The sequence below is a fragment of the Anser anser genome (genome assembly GCF_964211835.1).
Source record: "Anser anser genome assembly, chromosome: 5".
NCBI lineage: Eukaryota > Metazoa > Chordata > Aves > Anseriformes > Anatidae > Anser > Anser anser.
In genome coordinates this window covers 11,789,710-11,808,544 of record NC_139725.1, presented here as the reverse complement: position 1 = coordinate 11,808,544, position 18,835 = coordinate 11,789,710, and the positions used below count along the sequence as shown (strand labels likewise).

Genomic DNA, 18,835 nt, shown 5'->3' with positions numbered 1-18,835 from the left:
GGACATTATTAATCTAAGTCACAATTGAAGATGTGCTACATATCTGAAGAGAAATTCCTAACATGGTAGTGTAATTCATTGATTGGCTTTCTTGAGCACCTTGATTCTTTGTTCCTTGTTCAGCATTTTACAGCAGTTTTGCATTTGAGTAGATCTTTAATTTTGCATGAGGTGTGACAAAAAGGTTCTGTTTACACTTTAAAATATTGATAGAGATACTGCATGTGAAATTCCTATAATTCTCAAAACGTGGTTTAAGAGAATGCCATCTTGTTTTTGCTGTTTTAACAGGTAAAACAGCTCAGCGTGGTCATTTTTATAGATAGTAAGTAATTAACTAGCAGAGGAAGAAATTTCCAGGAGCTTTGAATGTATCATGCTGATGGAAAGTGATGAATTAGGGCTGATTATAATAAATTTGAACAATAAAATGATAACTATTAGAAGTCTTTTGACTACTTTGCTGACATTTTAAAACTGGAATTTTTACTTAACTGTTTATGGTGGTGGTGTTTTTTTTAAGGAAACAATAAGTGGTGTTTTGGTTTTTTGTTTTTAAGATTGCTTCCATTTAGTTTTGGCAACTGATGACCTTCTTTTCTGCATTAGCAAAAATGAGTGGGATATATGACTCTTCGTAGTTAACTCTGTAAGAACTTTCTTGAAGTTCTTAATACTTGGAGGCCATTTCAGGCCTCTGCATATCTGTAAGTTTTCCAATGGCACGGCAACTTAAAATACAAACATTGATGATTATGCTAGGTGGGCCTAAGTTAGAAATGCTTTGAGTGTAAATGGGAAGATAACTGTGCGATGAGTTGTGTTGAATGACTTGCATTTTTTCTTGGTGTTCATTTTTCATGTTCATTTTAAAGCTTTAAAGAAGGAGGAAAAAAATCCCCACTCTAAGCACATAAATACTTCACAGGACTTGGCATGTTAAGAGTCTTTTCTATTGGCTGTCATGCTGGTGTGATTAAAGAGCAACATGTAATCCCTTTGAGCTGGACAGTAATGGAAACATATTTCATCATCTTCTCAGTATTCCTTATTAAAAGTGCTGGTTTTGTTATGGAGCAGTAGGTTCATGACTCTCACCTGTGGAAGATGGCAATATGAGAATCCACGGTCCGTGACTACTTTGGTCTTGAATTTTTCATAATCTAAAATGATGATATCGTCATTATAGTAGCCTGAGTTCCTGAATAAGGTATTATGTAAACTTCATTACTGCTTTCTTAAAAATAAGCAATTAAAAAAAAGCAAAACCTTTTAACAACTACAGATATTTAGTTCTTGAATTTAAAAAAAGAAATGTTACAGCTGTTTATCATGAATTAATTTTAGAAATTTCTGGTGGATATTACCGCATTCACGTGCAAGTTTATGCAGTATATAAAGCTTGCTTATGGACCTGATGTTATTTGTTATTTATTATTGCTATTATTTGTAGATCCTTGAAAAACAACTGATAAAATATCTCTGTAAGACTAGGTACTGAACACAGACAAAGAGGTCCTGCTCTGTACCAGACCTATGCCAGTGACATGGGCAAGCTGGATGTGCAGGGGTGGAAGCACACATGTGGAACACCCAGGCCAAATGAATTCAGCAGAAGCCAAGAGGGAAGAAGTGCATAAAGTGAAAGGTCCAGGCAACAGGGACTGATAAGAGATGCAGAGCCAAAAAGGCTGTGGGAGTAGGAGGTGGAATAAACTGTCTTTGTGGAGTCTGTTCAAGATTCTGAACAGTATGAAAATCCCATGGTGTTGTTTCTCTGGTTGTATCTCATTTGTGACTGTTTTTTTTTTTTTCCTCATGACTGGTAGTTGAATTTGAAGGAGGCTCTGAAGATAGGATGATTCTCCATTGTATTGTTTTCCCTAGCAGGGTGGGTTCTGGCATTGTGCTTCTTCAGCTTAATGCTGCACAGTTGGAGAAGAGAAATTGCAACTTTGTTCAGTCTTTGTGTTTTAACACATCAAGTGGTTTGAACAGTTTTTGTTTTCCTGTTTCATTGTTGCTTTTGAAGTTATAATATGCCTTCAAAAATATCGATGATAAACATGAAGTGTTTAACAAAGGTGTTTTTGTTTTGTTCTACTTTGCATCTTTTCTTGATAAATGGCTTGGACTAGCAACTTTTAAGAGGCAAAATATGATTCGAGTAACGGCACTATATTTCCTCTACAGGATTTATGAACGTATCATTGATCCCCCAGAAACAAATTTGACACCTGAAAGCAATTTATGGCTTGGACAGAGAAACAGGAAGCACGGTTTCTTTAAGGTAAGCAGATATGAAATAGCCCATGAAGGAAATCAGTAAGTAGGTGGCCAAATACTCCTGATTAGTTGTCTTACACTCCTGAAGTCTGATTTGTATGAATTCCAGCGTAAACCATGGGCCTGGGTTTTGAGGCACGTGCAACAGTTAGAGAAAAGAATCTGGTCTTGCAAGGTAGAATACTGTAGTTACTGACTGTAGTGCCCAATATTCAGGTTTTTGTTTGGGTTCCTTACTTTGGGTTTCAACCAACTGTTGTGCCCCTCCTTGCCACTCCTGTGGATGTAATGAGACAGCATTGGAGTCGATTCTTGGCTTTCAACTTGAAAACTTGCCAAAGCAACAGCTGAGCCACAGTCTTCTGGCTGAACAGTAGTCCTTGACTGCTCTTGGAGGCCAGGCACTCCTTGATTTTGTTTGCATAATACCCACGCCCTGATGCTGTTTGCCTCAGGTGGCTTTTTCTTGTTGCATCTGTCAGCATTGCCTTTCAGAGTAGAGGAGGTCTTCTAGCCTGTGGTCCTTCAGGCTTTGGCATATGCTAGCTGTTGTAAGAAGCGTGTGTGCCTGCTGTAAAACAGTAGATTTTCTGTTTCTGGAGTCCGGTGTACTTTCCAAAAAGTTCATTTCTCTATGTTTCCCTCAGATAAGGATGTCACTGTATTTCTCAGCAGTGAGTTGATAATGGGTCATTGGGTTTTGCTGATAAGCTGCTTTGTCCTTGGGAGCTTCTGTTCCTTCCAAATAGCCCACGCTATTTGAAAGGCTGACTTGCTGGCAGGACACGGGTTGCTCCTACCTTCTAGTAGGAAAGCCTGTCTTTTTTGCCATTAATGAGGCTCCCCAAGATACCATTATCGAATAGGCCGGTACGGGCATGAGAATTAAAAATTGCAAAGAAAAGAGAAATGACCTAAGACTTCAGGAGTCCTCACCTGTGTTTTCTTCCATTAGTTTTGCCCTCTGGTGAGTCTATATGATGTTATGGTTGAAGCTGAATTGCAGAACCAACCAACAAAAAAACCCCACCCCTGCCCTATAAAAATTAACGCTTCAGCTTTATAAGTAATTTACAGAAAAGCTGCCGATAGTTCTTAAGATTTTGGTTAACAAGCCCCATGGTGTTCATATCAATAAAAGAGCCTATAGTGTAGTGATAAGCCAATGTGTGTATCCTTGATATTGGCATGGATTTGTTGCCAAGGTGATTTACCACCCACTCAGTTTCCCTTTGAAGCAGTCAGTTTGTAAGATGCTTCTGCAACTTGCTGGTTTTCTGAGGACCTCACCTCAAAGTCCCTAATTTTTAACAAGCTAGGGAAAATATTTTATGCTAAAATAAATTAGGGTAGGATTGTTGCAGTAACTAACAATTTTAATTAAGAAAAAGAAGTTAGATTTAACTTTTCTTTTGACTCAAACTATGGTCCAAGAGTTGCTGTGAACCCAGAGTTCATTTCATCTTCTGGCAGCTGAGCTGTCACTGTGAAGTGAAATTGATAGTATTATTTTATTCTACAGCTGTTGTTTTTTTACCTCAGCTGCTTCCCGTAATTCCACAGATGGTAAACATATGTTTATAGCGACATAGGAAAGAAAGAAGTTGTATTGGATTCGCCCATCTTAAATTCTTATTTTATGCAGGCAGTTAGTGCCTCAGAACTCTGGGATATTATATGTTGGTAAATTAATATTTCTACGCATTAACACTTTGGGAACAGCAGGGTAGCTAATGATATGCTAATGAGCTGACAGATTTTATTGATCGTAATGAAAGCCGACAAGTGCCTTACTTTGCTTTATGCATGCTTGAATATTTTACTAACTTTCTTCAGGGCAGAAATATAATTGGTTGCATTTTTTTAATTCTGCAGGCGTGTTTCAGAAATCTTACATTTTTATGTTACACACTACAAAAACTTGCGATTTGGGCAGTTTGTAAAGAGTACACATCTCTTTCCATATATTTACATGCTCAGCAGGATCGCCCGTTCTCTTTTAAAGCAATTTGTTTCACCATTTTAGCATATAAATAAATAGATCTGTTTTCCTTAATGTAAACAGAGATCTGCAGGGAAATAAGAGCATTAAAAAAGAATTAGCATTTTTGTATGTATGTTAGATTCATGATAAAGTATGTATAAAAAAGCAGTGGATATTGTTCTGAACATCATCTTCGCTGTTCCAAAAATATTCTTATTTTAATGGCAGCTAGTTAGTTAATTGTTGTGCCTGTCCTTCCTCCGCTCCATAAATAAATATTATCAGGGCCCTTTCTGGGCCATATTCTTATGTCAAATTTAAACGATAATTCTTCAATATATCAGAAGTTTTGTGTGACCCAAAAGCAAGCTGTCTTTTAGTGCTGAAGAATACTGTTCTAATTAGATTGGGAAACAAAAGTAAATGCAAATGAAAGGAGGAAGATGGTGATACCAGATAGCCATGGGACGCTCAGTCTAGGATGGATCCGATGACTGTTGGTATCAGAATTTGCAAAATCCGTTGTATTGTTGAGGAGAACCCTTTCCCCTGAGGCTCCCTCCAACAATCTGCTGCAGAAATGTCAGTGCATTGCTGTCTAGGTGATTCGTGTCAAAAGATGGTAATACTCATACCTGCTCTAGAAGGCTCTGTTAATCTTACAGCCCTGCTGCTCCATCTGGGGACTGTACGGCTGGTGGTTGACATTCTCATTGCACAGCATCAGGTGTACATTTTGGGCCTCTGTGGCCATTTGGTCTAGGAGTCATACAGACTAAGGTGAAGTAAATGCAGTGCCAAGGGCAACTGTTCAACTGCCTGGCATGGGGCACATCTGCCCTGTGTAGAGGAGCATAACGCTGATGTGATGGCGGTCTGGTGGGGTTGGTGTAGCATGGCCCAGACACAGGCTTTGGGAACATCTGCTGGTGCATCTTTGAAGAGCCATTTACCAGCTCTGGCCAATGCAACTGACACAACTACACGGCACACACCACCTTTGGGGCAGAAGCAGGCTTTAAAGAGGATGACAGGTGGTGGAGGAAATCAAAATGCAAAAATGGAGAGGTTGTGGAATACATGGGCCTTTTCACAGAAAGTCAGAGAAGCCCTCTACTTAAGAGAAACCTGAGAAATGCAATAAAGAGGGCTTTTGTATTTGTACATCCTCATGGGATGGGCTTGGTACTTACTGCTGCAGGCCTGAATTTAGTCTTAGAGCTGGTGCACAGATGAAGGATCTTCAAGCTAGTGCATCCTGAAGCTTTGGTTGTAATTAGCCAAATGCTTAAATGGGTAAGATAAATGGTGATGTCTGTTTGGGAAAAGAAAAGAAAGCAAACAAAAATAAAACAAGATTTTGACCACTGACATCTCCCTGTCAAGGCCAAGGTTTCATGTCTGTCATACAATGTGGACTAAAGAACTCTGCCCTGTGCCAAACTGGACCAGAGCGCTGGGCTTGCCCTCAGGGAAATGTGCGTGCTGATTCCCCTTCTGTCTGTGGCTGTAGAAAGCTCTCAGCAACTAGATTTAATGAGGATAGATTTAAGGAGGAATAGTCCAAGTGGGTTCATATGTGTTGCAATAATTGTGGCCGTAATAAACATTTGTCTATAATGAAGTCTTTCTATTAATAAAATACATCAGTGAAATCTGGGCTCTATGAAGTTCACCTCTATATTTGACCATATTAATTCTGTTTGTTTCAGAGGGTTTATGGACATAGAAGACACCTATACTGGTGAATTGAAGTTTATACAGTTTCCCACAGTAACGTTTCATGTAGCCAGAAAAAGGGGGAAGAAAAATAAAAGTTGTTTCCTCTTCAGGTTTTAGTGTTGGAACTGCTAAAGCTCACAGAAGACAACTTAAAAGTTTTAGCAAAAAAGGTTTCCTGCCCCCTCCCCTTTTATTTGTATTTAAATGCAAATCTATCCAAATAACAGTAGAGCAGTGGGGCTCTGATGCAATAAACATAATTGAAGTTCCATGTGCACTTAAGGAGAAAAAAAAGAAAAAGAGGAAAACATCACTTCTCTCTGGGTGATGTCTCGTTAGCTGTGTGATATGGTACAGTGAAACACTGTAAACTTGTTTATTCTTGTTTAAGCTTTTCACTAGAGAGACTTAAGCATTGAAATATGTTTTTGTGCCTTGGCTTCTAATTTCTCACTGATGACTACTAGCAGAAAGTGTATAAAATGGCTTTCAGAATGTTTCTTTTCCAGTGACAGTATTACTTCTCATTATTATGGTGGTTTCATTGCTCTCATAGATGAAAATGTTAATAAATGTATACACTTCTGCAAAAAAGACAGTGTGATCTGATTATGTCTTAATATTTTCAGTTAATATTTCATCATAAAACAGTAGGCAGGGAACAGTGCTGCTGATTACCTTCTGTTGTTTTAGAAAGTGAGTATGTAAATGTGAAACGTTACTGCATTTGCAAGGCTTCAAGCACTATCTAAGGCCTATATTTTATTTATGGATTGAGATGAACATTTTGAGCAAGTGACTGTCCTCAGTCTGCAAAATTTACTTTATTGCAATTTAACTGAAAACTAAAACATAGGCTTACAGATCACTAATTTAATTAGATAATAACTGCTGCCATCTTTAATTTGAAAGGAAATTGATCAAATTTTTCTGTGTCTGGGAGGAGATGGAACCTTGTCACTCTGGCTAATTAACGGTCAGGGAAATGCAAATAGCAACACTTGAAGTCCCTTGGTTTTCCTTGCCCGGCTTAATTAATGACTATGACATCATTAAAGTTAGTGGATGTTACAAAGTAAGCATGTTACGCAGTAAAAGATGGAGCAAGAGCTTTGCACTGAGTGAATGTGAGCCCCAACATTTTCTGGGCTTTCAATTTTCTGACAAATCTAGGGTTCCTCAGGAGCGAGGTGTGCAGGGATGTCAGGCAGCCCCTTCTGTCTGCTGCTCATGTCAGGGACATCCTTGCAACTCGGGAATAATGAAAGACACAGCTGGCACTGGACCTTTTGGTCCTTCTTCTCTCACATCCTGCTTGGTTTGGTCTCTGGGCCTCACATGACCTGCACAACCTGGTTCTGACCTTACAGCCTGATTTCTGCCAGCTCTGCACAGGGGATCTTTCCATCTGCCTGGGTTAGAGAGAGGATTTAATCCAACTGATGGTGCGATTACGTGAACTGCCTGTTCAGATAAAAGCTAGCAGGCTACACCAAACCAAACAGTCAAAGTACAGACACTTACTTACCTCTTGCAGTATATAGTTTTCTTCGCATAATGCTAGATTTCACAGTCCTGTCCAGCTAAATCACTGAACAGTGTTGCTGTGGTTTTGTGCGCGTCTCATGGGCTTGAATAATGGATATTACTTCACAGCTTTTTTCACTGGTTTCATCCCATTTTAAGACATTTAAGCAGCTTATGTTGATTGCAAAACACAAACAAACAAAAAAAGCATGTTATGAAAATAAATATCCAAATGCGCAGGAAGATAGGGAGGTGTTATATTTTGTCCATCTTCAGTTATTCCCCTCATGAGAAGATTGAGCTGGTACCCACTGGAGAGGGTACTTCTTGGTACCCGCTCAATAAATGACTTGTGCAATAGCTTGTACAGATCAAAGTGAATGTTTGTGTTCTGTATTACCAGTTATCTCTTCTTTTACAAAGGGTGTGATTCAAGATGTGAAAGTTGTCTTTATACCTAATGGATATATAATGCAGTGTCCTAACCTGAATCGCAGTAAGTAGCAGTTATTATTATTATTATTATATCAATTTTAGATTTTTTAATGTGAATTATTTTTTTATTTTAAAAATAATATTTCCAGGTTTGCCATTTTTGCATGTGCTGACTTCCAGAAGGCAAAAATTCTGTGTAAACAGATTGAATTTAATATTCAGATAACCAGCATTTGACATTTTAGCTGCATGACAGACTTGATTTATTTACGGGTTATTGTGTCTTTCTCTCTCTTCCTTTCCTTTTCTTTTCAACTTCCTTTTTTGAGCATGCCCAACCTGCAGTGATTTTTTAAGTCTGGTGCAAGGAATCATGGATTTACAAGAACTCCTGGCAAAAATGACTGCAAAAGTAGGTACCTAAGCTTCTTTGTCAATTCTGTTTTCTTGTGGGCTAAGACCAACATAAAAGTATTTATTTCTCTTGCAATTATTTTCAAGGTAGAGCCTTTTTTTTTTTTTTCCTCTTTCTGCCAGTAGCCTTACATGCAATGGGTTTAAGGAGATAGTGTCACAGATGTTGTGTCTCATACAACTTCCGTTGGCTGCCTCCCTATTTGGTAGATAGTGACAAAATGCCCAAGGTCTGATTTCTGTAAGAAGCCTTAGCGTGATTTCTCTTCCATGCTGAGGGATAAACGCAGAAACAAAGGAGTGAAATCCCTCAACAATTTCCTCACTGTGTGACGCTGTCAGAGGGTGTGATTTTGCCTGTGGGAAGTCCTGTGAAATCTTCAGGACTGGTGTAGTAACTCCCTGGGAACTGAATGAGGCCCCAGAATGGAAATGCCTATGAAGCTGCAGGCTGTGTTGATCTCGATGTCACCTTTGATCAATGGCTTTTACAGTGTAGAAATTAACTAATCTCTATGTTACGTGGTTTGGTGTTTTTCTTTTTGTTTTCCATGTTTTCCCCTTCTGGTTTGGGTTTTGAACATGATGAATGGAAAGATAGAGTGATTTTTGCTTGGGATTTTGGGGATTTTCCTTAGGCTGTGCTCCTACGCTATGCAGTCAACCTCTGCCTTAGGCAAGGCGCTTCAGCTAAGTACTGTGGTCAAGTTCCAGGTAGGAAGCTGTGTTTTAGAAGTGACTGAACCTGGTTTGTACGAAAGGGTCTGTGAACACTTCGTTAGGTTAATGTTGGTGAACCATCTGTTCTGTGGTAAAAGGCAATTAATTGTCTCATCTAAAACAGCATTTATGTGCTAATTACTTGTAGATTTAACTGCAACAAAAAGCAACCTCTGGTACCTTTAATCTCAGTGTTGTTACAGAAAAGGAGTTTCAAAAATGGGATTTACATAGTAGTTCTACTAGCGAAAAAGCAATATATGCGAGATACTTGTTATTGTGCTGCCTCTGAGTGCACTTTTTCTTTCTAACAGTGGAGGGGAAACTTTTTTTTAAGAGAGTGTATGCATTATACTGACAATCCACTTACCCAACTGATGTGCTTTGGCCAGGCTAACTCTGAATAAGAAATATGAAGCTTTTAGTTCAGTTTGTTGCCTATACTGTGAAACAGAGGCAATTATTTTGAGCCCTGCTGGTGGCATGAGCAAGTCCCAATTATGCACTGTACTGAGTAACTTGCTTTCTCTGCTGTTAATTATATTTTTGCTTGCTAGTGCTTTACAAGGGGAAGCAAATAACACAGCATTTGTACTGCAAAGACTCTGTACTTCCAGAAAGTGGTGCTGGGATAATTCTTCATTGCATGTTCCTTTTCTGTTATAGTAGTGCCCCAACTGTTTTGTTGCAGTGGGTACAGAAATACTGTTCAGGAAAAATGGATGCAATAGGAAAGGAAGTTAATTTGGTAGACAAATGCAAAATAAATAGAGGGGCTTGAGAGAAGCATTAAGGATTGTATCTGTCTTTTCAGTCCTGGGGTCAATAGCCACAAGTGATACTAATGTAGATGCAAGTATATTATATGGGGTGATGTATGGCTTGCAAAGAGCAGGGTTTAGAACGGCTGTAGAGTGGCCTGTGGAGTTCCCATTTGACAGGGCATGTGGTCAGGGACCAGCTTGCAGTGAGGCAAGCAACCTACACGAGCAGTGATGCTTGGTTCCTGGCCCTGCACCGAGAGATGCAGAGAATGAACATGTTTTGGAAAAGCAGGCACTATTTCAAGTCCAGCTGTAGCTTTTAGCCTCAGCTCTGTCTAGAATTTCAGTTTCTCCCTCAATCTGTGCTTGGTTACAGATGTATTACAGCACTGAATAAACCAGTGAATGTTGTTTGCAGTGAATGTTTACGTGCAGTTTATATAATGTAAAACTATGAAGACTCAGTCCAGGGCTTTTTTTGGGAAGAAAAGATCAGACCTAGTGGCTTTGGGGCCAACTAATTTTGGTAGCAGTACAAATTATGCTGTACACAGGGGAAAGGAGTACTCTCTCCCTTGAGCTATAGCTCAGGGCCCCAGTATGTTGTGCTGGCTCAGCATGGGACATGGGGGCTATGAAAGGGGCCTAGCAGGGTACTGTCTACAGCAAGCTGTCATGGAGTGCTGTGTACAGGAGGAGTATCTGATGATGACCTGTAACCAGCTAACCATTGTTGCATCCTCTTCCTACCAACATTTTGCAAAGATGTAGCTTTTTACGCCTGTGTGATTTTTTGACGTCATTTGAATTAAGTCTGAGTTTTTCCAGTAAATAAGTTTAATTGATTTAATCTTCTGTCCTTAAACAGAGAAACACTGTAGCTCAGTGTGTTAGGAATCCAGCTGAAATGTTCATTTGCTGCAGGTGGGAATGGATTGTGTTATATTAGCCTTTCTAACCACCATGCTGGAATATTGTTGGTTCCTCTTTAAATACGGTGGGTAAAATAGTTCATGCAACTTTTAACACTCTACGGAATTCATTGTGGGCATCTCTTGCATTTATTTCAGTGGAATACAATCTATTTTTGGTAAATTATGGGCCCACACTAGGGTGTGCTTTTATGCAGATGTGATGGTTGTTGGGGCTGGAGAGATGCTCTGAAGACTTCCAGCACAAAATCTTTAGAGCAACTTCTTCCTTCACTGAGGTCAGAAAGGCTGAGGCTTGAGTTTGATTTAAAACCAAGAAAATCAAGCTCTTGAGTTCATTGATGGAATAGTTTATCTGGGTTGTTTCTAACATGGATTGATATAACCACAAATACTTCCATGAACAATTTTCCTTGTAAAATTTGAACGTTTTTTGTTTGTTTTGGATACATTTGTTACTGATTTTGCCAGAAACAATACATTTTAAACAGAAATTTGTCATCTTTTGGTTATTTTTATGGGCAGAGAAGAAGCAAGGAAAATAAGCTATGTGAATAACAGATAATATTCCTGAATGTTAAGAACTTAGATATTGGTTAGTATATGGAAAATATTTGGTATGGTATGGGCTGCTTCTCCCTCATTAGTGTATTTCTGTTCATATGCTAAAGAATAGGAGAAGCTTCAGGATTTTCTAGCAACATTTTAAATGTTTAACAAATCTAGTTGTGTGCATTTGGCAACATTGGAGAAAATATATCAACTAATTTTAAAGAATTCATTGTTTTATTGATTTCAATAGAAAATTGTCAATTAACAGGATGTTTCTAGTCACTCTAGTATAGCAGATTACATTTAATTGATCTAGTGTGTTTAAAGATGCTTCTTGGAATAGTATGTAAATGATATTGAAATAAATAAAACTTACTCAGCAAGATAATTGAAACGATTGTCCTGGTTTCAGTTAGGACAGAGTTAGTTTTCCTCCTAGTAGCTGGTAGGGTGCTATGTTTTGGATTAGGATGAGAAGAGCGCTGATAACATGCTGATGTTTTAATTGTGGCAGAGCAGTGCTTACACCAAGCCAAGGACTTTTCAGCTTCTCGCTCTGTCCTGCAGCGGGCAGGCTGGGGGTGCAGCAGGAGCTGGGAGGGGACAGACCCAGGACAGCTGACCCACACTGGCCAAAGGGGTATTCCATACCATCTGGCGTCATGCTAAACAATATATAGGGGTGACTAGCCGGGGTGGGGGGGGGCAGCTGCTCAGGGATAGTCGGGGCATCGGTCAGCGGGTGGTGAGCAATTGCATTGTGCATCACTTGTTTCGCACACATTATTATTAGTAGTGCTATTATTATTATTATTGTTATTATTATTGTTATTATTATTTTCCTGTCTTAATAAACTGTCTTTATCTCAGCTCACAGGCTTCACTTTCCCGTTTCTCTCCCCCATCCCGGGGCAGGGGGGGAAGGGTGAGCGAACGGCTGTGTGGTGTTTAGCTGCCAACCGGGTTAAACCACAACAAATGATATAAAAAGCTAATAAATGGAAAATATTCTCTCATTTTATCATTTTCCTGGAATAATTTATAAAGGATGATAGTACTTACCATTTTCAAAAAATGAGTATTCCAAGAAATCTCTATTTTAAAAATGTGTATAGACCGCTTGTATGGGAATGTTCATTTTTAATTCATTTGTTTAAAAAAAATACAAGGTACATAAATGAAGTAGAAGCATAAGACAAACCAAACACCCTTTTAACAAATCTGAATGTTTTATATACTGTGAATATAATGACTAAATATAATGACCTGAAAAGCAGTTCTGCTGAATACAAGCAGTTTAGTAAGACACTGTTTTTGCCTCTAAAATGTGAAAAGCAGTTTTGAAATCACCAGATCATGATGAGTTTGGGGGAGATGAATATTATTTTAGAATAACAACTTAAGACATAAAGAACTGTTATTCAGAGCTTTCTCTCATGAGGACTGCAGAGGAAAAAAAAAAAAAAAAAGAAAAACCCACAGCAACTTGCCAAGTATTTCTTTGCTTTTTCTTCCCCTAAATATTTTGCTCTTTTACTGGCAGATATGAAAAAAGACATTAGAATACTTTCACATAAAGTGGGTGGAATTTTAGGGTATGGAAATGTGTGAATGTGTGAATCCAGTATATGTCGTTATGTAAAAAATAACTTAGAGCACTGTGCATTCATTTTTTTTCAAATTTTCTACTATTAAAGTGTAGCAACCTATGATGTAGAATAATGGCATTGTATTCATAACAGAATTAAGTATGCATTAATTTGTTCATGTGCCAGATTTTGGTAGCCTCTCTGTTTGCAGTGGCTTTAGTGTGATGGCTCGTATACATAAGACACATGTCAATGTTAAAATTAAAAACCTTGAGAAACTCTTATAAAGCTGCGCCAGGGCAATTTTTAGAGCAATGGCAGTTCTGGAGCCTGAAGAATGCACATATTTACTTCTAAAGATTAAGACTTTTTTTTTTTTTTTTTTGTAAATGAGAAAGTCACTTGGAATTCTGTTAGGGTTTAGAGATGATGGCAGGTATACAGGCATACCAGGTATGCATAGTGGGAAGGGTGTTCTTACCTGGAGGAATTCCAGTTTAGGATCATCCCTAGGTAGGTCTGTGATGGTGGGGTGGTTCATAAAGCCTTTTCTACTTGTACATGAACGAGCATTTCCCCTGCTAATTATTGCGTAGTATCTCGTCAGAAAATATAGCAATTGCGAGCATGCAGATGTAACACTTGGAAAAGGTGCATCAGTTTTAACTTCTTTATATGCATTTTAGTAGCTGGAGTTGAGGAGGTAATGGGAACAGCAAAGAACATTAAGAGAGAGTCACCAGACTAGGGCTTACTCCAGGAACATGACTTTTCTCCATGAATCAGTCTTGGGAATACTCATATTACACTATGTTAAAATGCTGTAAGTATTACTTATGATTATAAGCTTAAGACCTTTGTGAAAGGTAGAAAGTATTAGTTTGGCTGTTGCTTGACAAAGAAGAGGTGGAAATAATTAGGAAAAGTCAGTCAGCCAGTCTTTATGCTTTATGACTTATAATCAGGTTGATGGACCATTAAGAATTTTGATTTAAAAACAATTCTAGTTTGTGTGCTTTTAGTGGTAGTGCCTAGACCTTCCTGAGGAGATCTTAGTGGGGTTCTTTAAAATACAAGAGACACTTGCATAAATCATAAGCTGTTGTTAGGTTGCACAGGTAGCTCTGTCAAAGTCAGAGGAGTAGTGCTATTTTATACCTGTTGACATCCTAGTTCAGCATTTCAAAGGTAGTTAAACTTGGTTCAAATAAAAATAAGTGTAATGTTTTCTTATACTTGCGTTTTAAAAATCGTGTTTAAATTGCAGAAATCTCATCAAGTTACTTTCATTTATAGCTAAATTATGCAGAAACAAGACTGAGTCAATTGGAAGACTGTCACTGTGAGAAGACTTGTCAAGTAAATGGATTGATCTATAGAGACAAAGACTCTTGGGTTGAAGATGATCACTGCAGGAATTGCACATGCAAAGTAAGAAATTTTAAAGAGCTTAAGGAGAAGGACCTAATTAAAATGTGAAAATGGTCCTTGAATACACAGTGTGAACTGTAAAGAATTTGTATGTTTTTAGTATGTATCTAGTGACAGTATTACCGATAGGAAGGGAAATGGTAAAAATAAATAAATGAAAAATTGACATTTCCTATGTGGAAGCTTCATAAATAAAATCTGCTTTCCCTTGACAGTGCTGTCTTATTTGTTCTATTTATATCTGTGAGGACTTCATGGTTTTAGAACGAGATCGGGCGTTGTCTGTATTTGGTTTGGAATTGTTTTCACTGCATTTTTTTTTTCTTCCCAAAAATGGAGGCACTATCTTAATAGTATTCATAGGTGCTTGGTTCCATCTTGAATGGTAACAACTTGCAGATTCTGTTTTCAGTATTTATCACTATGAAAATGGAGGAACAGAAGAGTATTAGTATGTAAATCTTGTCTCGTTGAAATTATTTGATAAATATCTGAAGAGAGTCTGTATTTGCTCAAGAAAATAGAAAACTGATTGTTAAAAATCTTGAGGATGATTGGCACAGCTTACAGAGCATAGTGTTTATGTTGCTGTAAAGATGGGCTTATATTCTCGATTTAATGTGCTTTGTTCAGGGAAAGTGGGATAAAACCAGTAACAAGTACCAACACATAGGGGTGGTTCACCTTCAAATGCATTTTGATTCAAGTCTGTAGTTAGGATTAAAGTTGTTACGCAAGTATGGGTCTGAAATTCACAATGCTAGTTTCATTTACTTAGTTTTCTGTATGCTCTATTTTGTAAAAAATAGTCACCAATTACAACAATCATAGCTGAATTTTGTCTTAAAACATTTGTTTAGAGTGGAGTGGTAGAATGCCGAAGGATGTCCTGTCCCCCTCTCGATTGTCCTCCTGATGCTCTCCCAGTGCATGTGGAAAGCCAGTGCTGTAAAATATGCAAGGGTGAGTACATCACAGAGACCCTACCCCCCTCCCCCTGTTAAGCAGATTTGAGTTTGTCCTGAAAACAGGCATATTTTATAAAGACTTTCATAGGTCCTGGTAATTCTGGTAACAGGAAATACAGTGGCAAACTTGCCACTTAGGAAGAAAATAAATACTTGTTGAAAAATGAAATAAGCATTGTAAATGTTTAAGATTCTCTTGCTGTGTATTGTCAGTATAAAAGTATTCTTTTACTTGTTTTTGGAAAAGAAAAACCACAAAAACAAGCAAACCAGACTTGGCTTCAGCTTGTACATCCTGCTGATGTTGAGGAGCAGCAGTCTTTTGATCTAAGCTCTTCATAGTGATTACTAATAAACTGAGGTGTTATCTGTGTTTTTGTGTCTATCTTTTTCAGGTTGGAAGATTGTTGTTTAAAATAAACATGATAGAATTTCAGACCTTGAGTTAACATCACTGTGTAGAGCGATAGTTTCTTTTAACTCATTTTGAAATAAGATAATGAGAAGAGAGAAATCTTGTGATTAGTTTTATTATCAGCCTTCTGGAAATGTAAGCCATAAAGTAACATTGCTGGAAGGAATAGTTAATATTTGATGCCTTAATGATAGTATAAGGGACAGAGACAATTCATATATGGAAATTTTGGCTGAATACTGATGCTAGTCTTGCCTTAAGTAGCAGCATTTTTTTCCCCACTTTCTTCTTGGAGACTAGTAAACTTCATGCACGAGTTTTGCTATAGTTATAGGAGAGGGATGTTGAATTATTTAAAGATTTAGTTGGAGAAGAATAACACTTGCCTAGACTTCTTTTGGCTTTCTTCAGTCAGTGAATTAATTAGTCCCAAACACTAACGTCTCCGAGCTGTGATTTTGCACTTGCTCTTATTTACTCGTGCCATCTCATTTCTGTTATATTTTGTCATGAGTATTCTGCTTATGAAAAGACATTTGCGTACAGAGAACTTAGGTGGAAAAGCAGCCCTGCCTGAATGATTTTTATATATATTTTTTTTGTCTCAAAATATTTTTATTTGTAACACAGTCTAGAAATTTCCTTCACAGACCTGAGGCGCTGGATGCTTCTCTTGATGCTCATTTGCTGACAATGAGTGTAGGAACAACAGTCAAAATTGGACATAAAAGCATTGCAAGGCACTAAATTGTAGATTCAATGTATATCCCCATGAATAAGCTGTTCCTGGTATTTGTAATGGAAAGATGAACAATCAGAGTTGCCTTTTGTCAGTGATTGGCACAAACTTGACTTGTTATTCTGACAAGAACTCAGTATGTCAGTCAATGGGAAGAGACGTATGGAAGTTGATTGAAATTGATTGTAAATGCCAGCTCCTTGACAGAATGATATGCTAGGGCCACAGTCGGTCACTTTTTGGTATATAGTAGTAATTGCAGAGAGTTTCCAAAGAGCTGCACCCCAGGTGTTAATTTCTCTATGCTTTTCTTATTTAGCTCTGATAGAATCATCAGTTGTAATTTGCTGTCTCTAGGGATTATTGAATGGCTGGATTATTGAAGTTTCCTGTCTCAGCTGTGGGTTAACGAACAAAGTAGTTCTAGTGTGTGATATGTTAAGGATTTTAAAAATGAGGTAGTTCTGTTTTGATCCCTGCCATCTTGTGTTAGCCTTTAGATGACTATCTGACAAAAGGCTATAATTCTGTTTAAAATCTCATCATTTTTCTGAGTTGCGGATTAACTCGATTTGCTTTTCTGGTGTGTCTGTGATTTTCTTAAAAGCAGTGAAGTCAGGAGAATAGACAGAATGAAAAAAGAAATTTCTCTAATTCATTTTCTCCCAAAAATAGTTTATTGGATTCCTAATTGAAACAAAGCTTCCTGATCAGATGTTTTTCTCATAAATGAGATCACAACTCAGGCATATAAACTAGGGCAGCTTGGAAAAATCAAGAAAACTGGGATACCAAAAGAAAGAAGTCTGATTTTAAAATGTGTTGTGGACAATTAAATGAGTTCTTTTTGTAAACCTTTTTTTTTTTTGAGCAGTTTTAAGTGTGTAAATTTAAACAAAAGGTCTTTAGAAACACACTTATGTCTTAAAGATTATGAAGATTGATCTAGTACTCATTTTAAAGTTTTTTTGGAATCAAACTGGCTATGATCACGCTATCTATATTTGATTGTGATTACTCATTTTCTTTTGTGTTATGCTTTGCCTTTATATACTAATTAAAAACTGTATTTATTCATTTATTTTTAATCCCTCACCTTCTCTTCTTAAATTACAGCAAAGTGTATCTATGGAGGCAAAGTGCTAGCGGAAGGTCAACGAGTATTAACCAAGAGCTGCAGGGAATGTCGAGTAAGTTTCATTTGTATAATTTTTTTCTGATTTTAAATGCATGTGTGGTGTTCAAAAGTGACAATGGTAAGTTAGTGTATTTTTTTAGGCTTTCTTCACGTAAAGGTGATGTCCATTGTCTTGAAAAGGTGACCCTGAAGTGACTGAAAGCCACAGACATGTAAACAAGGCAGGAATATGCCTCTTGCAGGGTAATAACAACATGCACAATGACTTGGACGGATGTTTTCTCTTTCATCTCTGGCTTTCCACGGGGTCTAGAAAGAGTCAGAAGCATCTTGAGGCTGTTGCTAACTTAAGCTATATCTTGTAAAATTTGTAGCAACCTGGCTTTCATTGTTTGAATTACTATAGGCTTTCCCTAGTATTACTTGAACTATCAATCTGGCCTTACTACAAACTGAGGTAAATTACTAAAATTACGAAGAACTGGACTGGGGTCTCTGTCAAATTTGTAACGCTTCTGCAACTACAGTCAGTATTTAGACAAAAGCATTCATAATAGGGAGTGTTAGTGAATATGTAAGTGCTGCACATGGTGTGTAAGTGTGGCAGAAACCAATCTTTGTCAAGACTTGCCTTAGGAGAAGAGAGTAGTAGTAGATGACGATAAAAGGCCCATTGCTTTGCTGAGACTTGTTTGTTGTAATTTGAATATGTCTATGCCTGAAATATGATTTATAGCTTCAGAAAGGCACAGCTATTTTAAATATATTTGTGCTCTCATGTAATTTTCAAGTATTTTTGTTTTTTACATCTTGTTGAATTTGTGGAGGGGGAAGGTAATAAAGGGAAGGCTTACAAATATTATTGACAGATCAGTATGCTAGAACAATTATGAAAAACATTTGGAAAAGATTACAATGATCTGGTTATTGTTGTGCTTGTAGCTGAGTGTACAGAGTAGCAATTTTATGTTCACTAATGGAAATGGACAATAACTGGTTGCAGATGTTGTGAAAGCAGCTTGTTGTGAGAAATTACTTAGCTGCTGTTAGTGTTTGGCTGTGTAGGGGTGCTCAACATTGTATATACGAATATGTGGGCAAGGTCGTTGCCTTGAAGACAGACTAAGGTGCCTGTTATATTTATAATATGACATAGTATGTTTATTTGGGAGGGAAACTGCCTGTATGAAATAAGATGAGGAGAATGGGAGGATTTTCG

General features: G+C 37.7%; 1 protein-coding gene across 6 annotated transcripts in view; it reads left to right on the top strand.

Annotated features, from left to right (window-relative positions):
• The window catches only part of NELL1 (neural EGFL like 1), a 292,350-nt gene that overhangs the window by 55,597 nt on the left and 217,918 nt on the right, over nucleotides 1-18,835 (top strand). For all 6 annotated transcript variants that reach the window (XM_083838068.1, XM_083838067.1, XM_083838069.1 and 3 more), the window contains exons 5-10: nucleotides 2,194-2,290; nucleotides 7,943-8,015; nucleotides 8,284-8,366; nucleotides 14,222-14,356; nucleotides 15,217-15,319; nucleotides 17,595-17,668. In XM_083838068.1, the coding sequence (XP_083694194.1) occupies nucleotides 2,194-2,290; nucleotides 7,943-8,015; nucleotides 8,284-8,366; nucleotides 14,222-14,356; nucleotides 15,217-15,319; nucleotides 17,595-17,668 (565 nt within the window). The remainder of the gene's footprint in view (nucleotides 1-2,193; nucleotides 2,291-7,942; nucleotides 8,016-8,283; nucleotides 8,367-14,221; nucleotides 14,357-15,216; nucleotides 15,320-17,594; nucleotides 17,669-18,835) is intronic.